The sequence below is a fragment of the Panicum virgatum genome, chromosome 5N (genome assembly GCF_016808335.1).
Source record: "Panicum virgatum strain AP13 chromosome 5N, P.virgatum_v5, whole genome shotgun sequence".
Lineage (NCBI taxonomy): Eukaryota > Viridiplantae > Streptophyta > Magnoliopsida > Poales > Poaceae > Panicum > Panicum virgatum.
The window spans coordinates 53,186,571-53,197,391 of NC_053149.1; the positions used below are offsets into that span (position 1 = coordinate 53,186,571).

Consider the following 10,821-nt stretch of genomic DNA (forward strand, 5'->3'; position numbering starts at 1 on the left):
TTCTCTCATACTAAATCAGCACCAGCTACTAGTCAGTCAGCAGTATTGTTCTCTCATAACAAATCAGCACCAGCCATCAGCCACAGTCAAGCGAACACAGCGATGGCCGAGCAGAGCCACAGTCAAGCGAACACAGCGATGGCCGAGCAGGGCTTCAACGGGAGAAGTGCTCTTCTATTGTAGCCATGGAAAAACAAAGAAAACCAACCGAAACTTTTGAAGACTTAATTAATTCCAAATGATTATTTATTTTTATTTGAGATGTTTTTGCCATGGTGGCTTTGTTTGGTACAAATGGGGCAAGGTCCTGCGGCAGCTTCATCCGCCACATGTCAAGGGAGATGAAGGAGCTGGGAGGGGAAGCAGGAGGGATGACTTCGAGTGCTGCATCAGCGTCGCGGTCAAGCAGGGGATGCAGCCGACGAGCCAGCTGCGGTGGTGGATGGAGTCCGTGGAATCGTTGGAGGGAGCCGGCCGAGCTCATGGAGCCTTTGGTGCGCCTACCAGATCAGCAAGAGGGCCGATGTGATCAATCAGCTTCGGTTGCCATTGCAGGAGAAGGCAACCAACAAGGACCGAGCGGCCGCCCTGTTCATGGGCGCTGTTCCAAGGAAAAGCAGCTGGAGCGGAGCAGCTTGTCGGGTCAAGCTCGGAGATGCGGGCGTACGCCGAGGAGCTGGCCAAAAACTGCGGGGGCTTGCCCTGTGCGCTCGTCAGCGCAATGGCGAGTACAAGCGAACGGTGCAGGAGGCTCGCCGCATCCGCGCAGCTCGATCGGCGGCTGCACCTGTCCCGGTGCCAAGGCCTGGAGGGCATCAGGCTGCCGGGCGGGGCGCTCTGGGCGAACATGGTAGTGGCTCCGCGTCTCCAGCTGCGCGCTGCCAGACCAGCAGTTACATCAACAGCTTGCCACTAACCATTGTCCGGAGCAAATGAAGTTGGAATGTTAGCGTTTGTTTTGTCAGAACATGCAGTTGCTAACATGCATTGTCAAAGCACGCGCTTTTAATTCCTTTCCAGTTCCTCATTTCTTCTTTTGTTTTTTATAAACACGTGGACATTCACATACATACACGGACGCACAAACATACGACATCCACATTCTCCATGGTTACTCTCCATGGTTAGAAGATACTAATCCGACCTCAACTACAATTGTGTTTCATTTCTTCAGTCCCAAAGACGCCTACGCACTGAACCTCCCCATCCCCATGGCAAATGTACAAGAGAGCAATAATGTGCTCTAGCAGATGTCCACACGTGTCTGTCCAGCTATGGCTGCTCCTTGATGATGGCTGCCAGGTCGAGGCAGTTGCTGACGAGGCGGCTGATGTGGCGCTGCGCCCCGGGTATGGGCGACTGCAGCTCCGGCCGCTCGTCGAAGATGTCCTCGCAGTCGGTGGAGAAGGTGCCCGCCGCCGACAGCTCCGTCATGAGGTCCGCGCTGCTGCCGCCGCTCCTCAGCGTGTCCCGCGTGCTCCTCAGCGAGTCCACCAGCGACGCGTAGCTCTCCCTGCACGACTGCAGCGACGACGCCATCCCGTCGCCCTTGTCGCCGCCCGACCGCATCGCCGCGTCCAGCTTCATCGCCGCCATCGCCGCCTTCACCGCCGTGATCCGCAGCGACGTGTCCAGCAGCTGCTCCGGCGTCGCCACCCCGGGCAGCGTCGCCATCGTCGTGCACAACGTCTTGTAGTGCATCTACACGCATGCCATGCCATCACGCATGCATAAGCAATGCAATCTGTATGGACTTATTGGTCGATCTCTACAAAGCTTCGTGCGCGCGCGCGCTACCTGTTGGCATAGCGCCATGAGTTCGTCGTGGCCGGCGGTGGCGAACAGGCGACGGCCGTCGGAGGCGGGGGCGGGGGCGGGGGCGGCCGCGGTGGGGTCGTTGAAGACGATGGGGTGGACCACGCGGGCACCGACGGAATTCAAAGACGCCGCCGAGGCGGCGACTAGAATCAGAGCGGCGATGATGTGTCGGAATCGGAACATTGCTTGGTCCTTGGAAATGAGGAATGAGCGTGAGCAAAACAAGAGAGACGAGAGCGTAAGAGAGGCTATAAACGGGAGCCGTTCGTGTCCGGAAAAATGGTGCTGGTGTGGTATTGACTGCAAGTGAAGATTGGCCGTAAATTTTTTTTGGTTGCTCTGGCTGGCTAGCCTTCATTGTAGGTCGCTCCACCCTAGCATTCCTGCATTTGGTTCCGCGGTTCTTATTTGGTGTATATGGAGCAGACGAAAAACTTACATGAAACATTCTTTGGCCCATATGCATTGCAACAGGACAAGATCATACATTCGTAATTACATTCCTAGCTATCCATTTTCTGGCTCCAAAGAAATTCTAGATAGGTTAATTTGATCCAACCAGCTCCTCTACTTCAAAGCATCTTCTATTTTATGGTATCATCAGAATGATTAAACCATCTGCAAGATTCTGCCACTAGGGCACTAGGCAGCCGGCACATACTTCAACACGGATCAAATAAAGAGTAACTAGTACACACAAATTAAATCAAAGTCGTCTCTACTAGTTGATATATAATAAACAGTGTTGAAACGGAATCTTGAATCTTCGTAGGTCAGAGCAAGGGCACCACTGTAGGACGTACCAGGGACGCATCTAGGAGCATGGGATTGGTCAGGAACTCCGCAGCCAGCAACCGAGTTGCCACGTTCAGCTGCTGGGGTCACCGGTTACCGGTATGATGGAGTTGAAGGCCAGGGCCATCCCCATCGAGTCCGTTGGCCGGGCAGTGGCAACTAGCTAGGAACCAATTGGATTCATTCCAGGCAAAGTTTGACATTTTGGCAGCAGCAAGTTGGCATCTACTAATATCTACCTTAGCTGTTGTTATCTATCACAAACATCCAGAGGAAAACTTGTCACTAAAGGACCTGCGAGCAGGAAACATCAGGCCTGAACTAATAGTTACAGTCTGAACTAGAGTAGTCACGAAAAGAACGGATAGAGCCGCATGCATCCATGTTCTCGCAAGATGCTTTTGACAACGGCAACGGCAAATTGGCCGCTTGCATTGCATGTCGAACCAGCCGATTTGCTAGACCATGACAAGTCCGTCTTCTTCAACCTGCACGCAGTTTCGTCATAGATCAATCAATCCATGTTCCTACCCGCCACTGAATGTCCAATATCGTCTGCATCTCCGTACATTAGTATTCCTGTGAACAGCAATCTCGGGTAGCTGTCTGAAAGACTAGTTTGCATTGATTTGTCGAATTCACATAGCTAAATGAATTACTTCCAGATAGACGACAATGATACACATTATGTCAATGCTCAAATAAATTCAGGATGATCAGGCATGGTTGATGGTGGCATGTGTAGCTAAATAGCTAATACTAATTGTCATTTCCAAATGCATGAAACCGCTCCATGACATCCATGCATGCATATGATGTGTGGCGCGATAGTTTCATAAACGCCCTCGGTTCCTTTTTGTGCCCAGTAGGCCAGTATCAATCAGAATCCAACTCTGAATAGGTCAGGCACATTAGCAGAAAGCCAAGGAGGTTAGTTATGCGAGATCCCAAAGTCAGCTGGAGAATACGCCATGTTCTAACTGACGAAACCCCGCAGTCCGCGGGGGTGGCACAGCTATTACTTCAACTTGGCTGCGAGAGCTTCTTAGATAATGGAAAATCCGGCCTCGACCAATCACAAATGATGGTCCACAGCCAACAGAAAGTGCAGCACATAGGCTGCTCAGCAAACGCTAGTTCAACCGACCTAACAAAGTTCAAAGATAGACTCTGCAGGCTCTTAACAACGCTAAGACTCTGAACTCAGCTAACAGCCACAGTTACTTCAAACGGTTCCTGAAATTCCATCCTCCTCTAGCGAACAGCTCCAGTACCAGACCTTCTAACTGTTGCCACTTGTTCTTCAGAAAATTTTTCTCTTCCTCTTTAGATAGTTGCGACTAGAACCTGATCCAGTATGTCCCCTGAAAATAACCTACAAATACGAGTTAGGACTTGGCTATGAGCTAGTTGCTACAAGCGCAAAAGATTCTTGATTTGTTAGTTTGAGATAAAAAAATACAGAGTTGGGTGCCTCCGTTCCTTAGAGTCTCAAAAGAAGAGTTGGGTGCCTCCGTTCCTTGAGTCTCAAAAGAAAATTAAGTTCCCATCCAGTACTACAAGCTTGCCTAGTTGCCTGTTTATTTACATACATATAGGGCAACCATCAGTTCATAGCACTCTTTTGTTATTCCAAGCAAGCTCAAGTCAATGCTTCATAACAAATATCCTAGGAAATGTACATTTCATTAAACCTCGTTTATCTCCTCGACAATGAAATAAAGGTTAGAAATTTTCATGATGATGTAATACCTGATCAAATTGGATGTTAGAATAGTTGAAATCAAATAATAAAAACAGAAAACAGCAAGGCAGATAACCTAGTTATTTTCCTAACTATAGTAATTAATTTTGTGTTTAGCTAAACCGTTTGCACTTTTTTACAGGTGAAGCAGCTCGAGGGTTTTGGTATGTTCTCCTGTATCCATGTTGTGAATAAATTGGAGTGTAAATTGGTGATCTTTAGATGCACCTCCAACCCTCTTTACTCCAAATATTTTTGCTAATTCTTCAAAATTTAGTAATAGTACAAAAAATTAAACTAAAGAGGGTTGGACGTGTACCTAAGGTCACCAATTTGCACCCCTAGAATAAACTCCATAGAATCAAATGAGAAGCTTTTATTCCAATTCAGACGGCATCTACTCGTCTGACTGAAATCTGTTCCAACATAACTACTGCAGCCCTTTGCTCAGGATTGTTTAAAGTAGTTTTGCCCTTTAAGAACCCAGAGGTCACGGTAGATAAAAAATAATGTCATTTTTTTTGCATATGTACAAACGCAGCGTTAGTTGATTAGCCATATATGCGAGGATTATACCATGCTTGTCTAGTTGCATCGGTGAACCTGGACTCTGTTTCATGTAAATCCAAAATCTAAGAGTTCTCTAGCTGTTGTCCGTGCGTTGTTGCAACTATGCGCACACGTAGTTTCCAACCCGTAGTAGAGGATCTCCAACTCCTTATGAGGAATATTTTCATTTGGTGAAGCGTTATCCCAGTGGAATATATATAGTATTCCCATCTTGCTGAAAACGATATGCTGGTGTCCTGTTTTTTCTCCCTTGTAGCAAAAAGTATATGCTGGAGTCTTTAGGCTGTCATAATCTTAGCTGTGGTAGGCCCATGGAAATTAAAGCCACTTAGTTTGATCTTTTCAAACGTATCATTGGTGTGACCACCAGTAGTCTAACATCTTTAATTGCGCCTCCGAGCCCCTTGTGAGATTTTCTTCATTTTTGGATGTCATTTGGACGCATGTACCTGTTTCTAGCGAAACAGCGGCTAGCTCCAATTCCACTGTTTCACAAGTAGTCTCTCCATCCCAAATTATTAGTCGGCTTTTCTAGATGTATAATTTTTACTATGTATCAAGATATATATCATATATCTAGGTGCATAATAAAATCAATCAATATATCTAAAAATACATTAATAATTTGGGACGGATGGAGTATAGAAAACAACAGAACAAGTAATAATCCTGAAAACTTCAATGGTAGGATCAGTCACACACAACCGGACCATGTGATGTTTCTTGAAAGATTAACCCGGCCTAGAAGAAGATAAGAGACAAGTGGCACAACAGCAGCATCCATCTGTTATCTTATTATTTTTCCAACAAACGGAGCCTCCACGTTCGCTCTTAAGACTTAGAAATTCTCATGATAATCGGAGAAAAATAGAAAAATAAAAATTACTCACCACTGCCATTATAATAAAAATTAGCCTAAAAATACCTGTGTGCCTAATTAAAAATTACCCACCAATGCCATTATGAAAAATTAAATATAAAATACCATTTAGCTATGTATCAGTTACAAACATATTATTAATAAAAACTAAAGCTAACAATAATCAGTCAAAATAAAAAAATAAGAATAATTATATGCATGATATTATTAAAGCTCAGCAAATCAAATTGTTATTATAGGTAGAACATATTTGAATTGTTTCAACCAACAAGAAGAAATAATTTACGATAATGAATAGGATGAAGTATGGTAACAAATAGTATAATCTAAGAAGGATATAATGACATACAAATTTTTGAATTTTCAATACTAGCTGCATAAATGTATGGGCTATACGCCTAGTTGTATCGTGTTCTAGGATATGGAAATTTTCCTCCGAAAAATTGTCCAAAAAAGGTTCTTTTTGGGTAGCAAAAAGCGTCGATGCTTGTTGCACGATGGTCGACGGCACTTGAGCTCGGTGCGGCATGGGGAATCCGCAGTCCCACACCAATTCCTCGAAGGATTCCTCGGATCCCCCCAAGGAAGTGACGTGGCCTCCAAGGTCAGAGGTCAGAATCTTCCTCTCCAACCAGGCTTGTCCACCCCGACAGCGACATCAACCAGCTCCGCTAGCTGCTCGCTGCGCTTTCCAACAAAAGCTCCCCATCCCCGGAGAGCCGCGACTCGCGACAGCAATGGTGACGGAGCACACCGCGGCCGTGCGCGCCGGCCTTCCACTGGCACCGTAAGATCGGCCCACCTCGTTGCTTCAAAATCTTTAATCTTTTCCTCGTTGCCCCCTCGCCGTCCCCAACCATCGCCGCCGCGACCGGAGCTGCCAGCTCCAAGCACTCCGCCGCGCTATATATACTCGCTCGCAGCGCCGCAGCATCAGCGCAGCCACGTATCGGCAGCGAGTTTGGGAGCAAGAGCAAGAGCGGGAGACGCTGAGAAGCAGGCAGGCGGCCGGCCGGCCGGCGACATGGCGGAGGGGGAGTTGAAGCCGGCGGCGATGGAGGTGGAGGGTGCGGATCCGGAGGCGGCGGCGTCCAAGCCGCGGTTCCGGATGCCGGTGGACTCGGACAACAAGGCCACCGAGTTCTGGCTCTTCTCCTTGGCGAGGCCGCACATGAGCGCCTTCCACCTCTCGTGGTTCTCCTTCTTCTGCTGCTTCCTCTCCACCTTCGCGGCGCCGCCGCTGCTGCCGCTCATCCGCGACACGCTCGGGCTCACGGCCACGGACATCGGCAACGCCGGGATCGCGTCCGTGTCCGGCGCCGTCTTCGCGCGTGTCGCCCTGGGCACGGCGTGCGACCTGGTCGGGCCCCGCCTGGCGTCCGCCTCCATCATCCTCCTCACCACGCCCGCCGTGAACTGCTCGGCCATCATCGACTCGGCGTCGTCCTACCTCCTCGTGCGCTTCTTCACGGGGTTCTCGCTGGCGTCGTTCGTGTCCACGCAGTTCTGGATGAGCTCCATGTTCTCGCCGCCCAAGGTGGGGCTGGCCAACGGCGTCGCCGGCGGGTGGGGCAACCTCGGCGGCGGCGCCGTGCAGCTGCTCATGCCGCTCGTGTTCGAGGCCATCCGCAAGATCGGGAGCACGCCGTTCACGGCGTGGCGCGTGGCCTTCTTCATCCCGGGCCTGATGCAGACGTGCTCCGCCATCGCGGTGCTGGCGTTCGGGCAGGACATGCCCGACGGCAACTACCGGAAGCTGCACAAGTCCGGCGACATGCACAAGGACAGCTTCGGCAACGTGTTCCGCCACGCCGTCACCAACTACCGCGGCTGGATCCTGGCGCTCACCTACGGCTACTGCTTCGGCGTGGAGCTCGCCGTGGACAACATCATCGCGCAGTACTTCTTCGACCGGTTCGGCGTGAAGCTCCGCACCGCCGGGTTCATCGCCGCCAGCTTCGGGATGGCCAACCTCGTCTCCCGCCCCGGCGGCGGGCTCCTGTCGGACTGGCTCTCCAGCCGGTTCGGCATGCGCGGCCGGCTGTGGGGGCTGTGGGTGGTGCAGACCATCGGGGGCGTCCTGTGCGTGGTGCTGGGCGTGGTGGACTACTCCTTCGGCGCGTCCGTGGCCGTCATGATCCTCTTCTCCTTCTTCGTGCAGGCGGCCTGCGGACTGACCTTCGGCATCGTGCCGTTCGTCTCGCGGCGGTCGCTGGGGCTGGTCTCCGGCATGACCGGCGGCGGCGGCAACGTCGGCGCCGTGCTGACGCAGCTCATCTTCTTCCACGGGTCCAAGTACAGGACGGAGACGGGGATCAAGTACATGGGGCAATGGGGCTCATGACCATCGCGTGCACGCTGCCCATCACGCTCATCTACTTCCCGCAGTGGGGCGGCATGTTCGTGGGGCCGCGGCCGGGGGCGACGGCGGAGGACTACTACAACCGGGAGTGGACGGCGGAGGAGCGCGACAAGGGGTACAACACCGGCAGCGTGCGGTTCGCGGAGAACAGCGTGCGCGAGGGGGGGAGGTCGGCCAGCCAGTCCAAGCACACTGTCCCCGTCGAGTGAAAGGCAGCGTATGCCTTTGGAGCTGCTCGTATCGTATAGTCAGGGGCAGGTCGCTCTCGTGATCTCCAACGATAGTTACTGTTGGTGAATCGTGGTGCCGGCCACCCTTGAAATTGGTTGTGTGCTGTTTCACTGTGTATTTGTGCAGCCATGTGGTAAATTCTGCTTGATAATTGATGAAGGAAAAGCTGGTGACGAGTTTCGGTAAAGAGAGATGATGAGTGGTATTACAAGTGCAAGGGATTTGTTTATTTGTGACAAAACAAGATGCTTGCAAGAGTGTAAATAGATTAAAGGTTGTTTTAATATACATATCAATGTTTTAAATCTCCGGCTAAGCCTCTTAGCTGCCAGCCTTTCGAGCAGCTAAGGAAAGGCTATAGCTACAGTTAAGCCATTTAGCTGTTTTGGAAAGTTTGGAGAAAAAAACACCTATGTCATACAGGAATAAACGACTATAACATTCAGTCCTGGAGACCAATACCATAAAGGTACTTAAAAGTTAACATATCCAGTAGTCATTACAAGACAGAGAACACTTGACAACATAAGCATTTCATAGTGCATATATGACACTTGCCCACAGGAACATTGCTCCTGTCCGGGACTATTAGCAAAAGGACAACATAGAGTTCAGATCAGTCGTCAGGAGACAACACAGCTAAGCGGCTAAATGAAGATCTAATTTAGCGGCTATCTCCCGCTAAGCACTGCTATTAGCGGCAGCTAAACCATAGCGTTAAATGTGAACTATCCTAGCTGCTTCCCTCCCAGCAGCTATCTCGGGCTATAGCGGAAGCTATAGTCGGAGATTTAAAATATTGATACACATATATACCAAATCCTCCTATGTATGATATGCTCGCTAAAGAAGTCCTGTGTTAAGTTGGCACCGTATCCTATGAAAACTAAAGTCTTTGTGCAAATTTTGGAAACTCCAACAGAGACCACTGGATCCCCATCGAGGGCACCGGTCAGATCTGGGGTAATTTACATTTAGGCGTCCGCCCTCACCCCACCGGTGCCTGGTTCTTTTGCGCATCCCCACCTCCGTTCCGTTCCATTACGTTCCGTCTGGGCATTTCCTCTCCCTCCGCGCGAGCGCATCTTCCCGATCGAGCTCTTCCGCCGGCGGACTCCACAGCACCTCCGGCCTCCAACGCCTCCCTCGGGCTGCCGCCTCCCTTAGTTTGCCGCCGCCTGCCTAGGGCCGCCGCCGCCGCCGTCAGGCCGCCGCCGCCGTCGGGCTGCCGCCTCCCTCGGTCCGCCGCCTCCTCCGTCGGGCCGCAGGCTTCTGTCTCGAGTCGCCGCCTTCCTCGAGCCGCCGCCGTGTCTGCTTCTGCTAGCTGAACCTCAACGGGAAATGCGTACTAGCAATTGAACAGCATCAGAAGTCTCCACCAAATGTGTTGTCATTTGAAATAATTTAGATTGAATTGTGTTCAGTCCATTTGTAAAAGAAGAATTGATGAGATTTAATTGTGTTGTGTCATTTGAAGTGATTTAGCTTGAATTGTACTCTGTCTTTTGATAATGAGAATGACTCAAGTGCAAACCAGATTGTTGCTTGTGGTGACAGTTTGATACAGGTTCTGAATGAGTGAATTTAGATAATGAGATTGAGTCAACATACTATCAGTTCTTGTATTAATTGTCAAATATTGACAATCCATCGCTGAAAGGCATGGTGCCTTGGCTAATTATACACATCTAGATATTCATGCATACATGCAGCAGCAAGATGTCGAATACAGAAAGCAAAATGGGTGATGTAGTCCTTGCAATATATAGCATCCTGAATTCCTAGTTTACAAGCACCGTGGATGCAACTACTGCTTGTAAGATTTGGCTGATCAAAGCGCAATTAGCCTGCAAAATTATTGACGACAACCTCCCATATCAGAACATCACCGCAAGAGAGTGCTGACTAAACATTACTCCCAAAATTGAACGAAGCCAGAATATTTCAGTCCAATACAGCACAAAACAAACAATCATACACATCTAGAAAGGCATGGTTTGCACTCTCTTGTATTAATTGTCAAATATTGATGGCAAACATTGCAGGTTTTCAGATTCTGTACAGAATCATTGCAGGTTGCAGAAATGAAAACAATTTCACATTCAGTTCACAGAATGACAGGAAAAAATGACAAATGTGTCTCCTTCACAATTCACATTCAGTAAATGAGTCCAACTATTCTGAAACTGATAGTAAAGCAGACTCAAATACAAATATGGTTCACAACTCACATTGAAATAATTATTACAGATTGACTCACCTAGTAGCAATAAGCTTACACAAACTTGAAATGTAAAAGCATCCACCTAGTAGCAATAAGCTTACAGAACATTGTTTGGGCAATTGCGTGCATCATGATCCACTAGTTGCTTGCATTTTCGACACTTCCTTTTTTTTAGGCTCCTTCTTCTCCTTGCTCTT

At 49.3% G+C, this 10,821-nt stretch overlaps 1 protein-coding gene and 1 pseudogene across 1 annotated transcript; one reads left to right on the forward strand and one right to left on the reverse strand.

Annotated features, from left to right (window-relative positions):
• Window positions 1-1,000: 1,000 nt before the first annotated feature.
• LOC120675407 lies at window positions 1,001-2,208 on the reverse strand. The gene is made up of 2 exons (XM_039956626.1): window positions 1,798-2,208; window positions 1,001-1,701 (listed from the first exon to the last, which is right to left on the reverse strand). Exons 1-2 carry the CDS (start codon window positions 1,999-2,001, stop codon window positions 1,273-1,275), a joined length of 633 nt encoding a protein of 210 aa, XP_039812560.1. The 5' UTR covers window positions 2,002-2,208; the 3' UTR covers window positions 1,001-1,272.
• Window positions 2,209-6,390: 4,182 nt separating this feature from the next.
• On the forward strand, window positions 6,391-8,705 carry LOC120675327 (annotated as a pseudogene).
• Window positions 8,706-10,821: the final 2,116 nt, after the last annotated feature.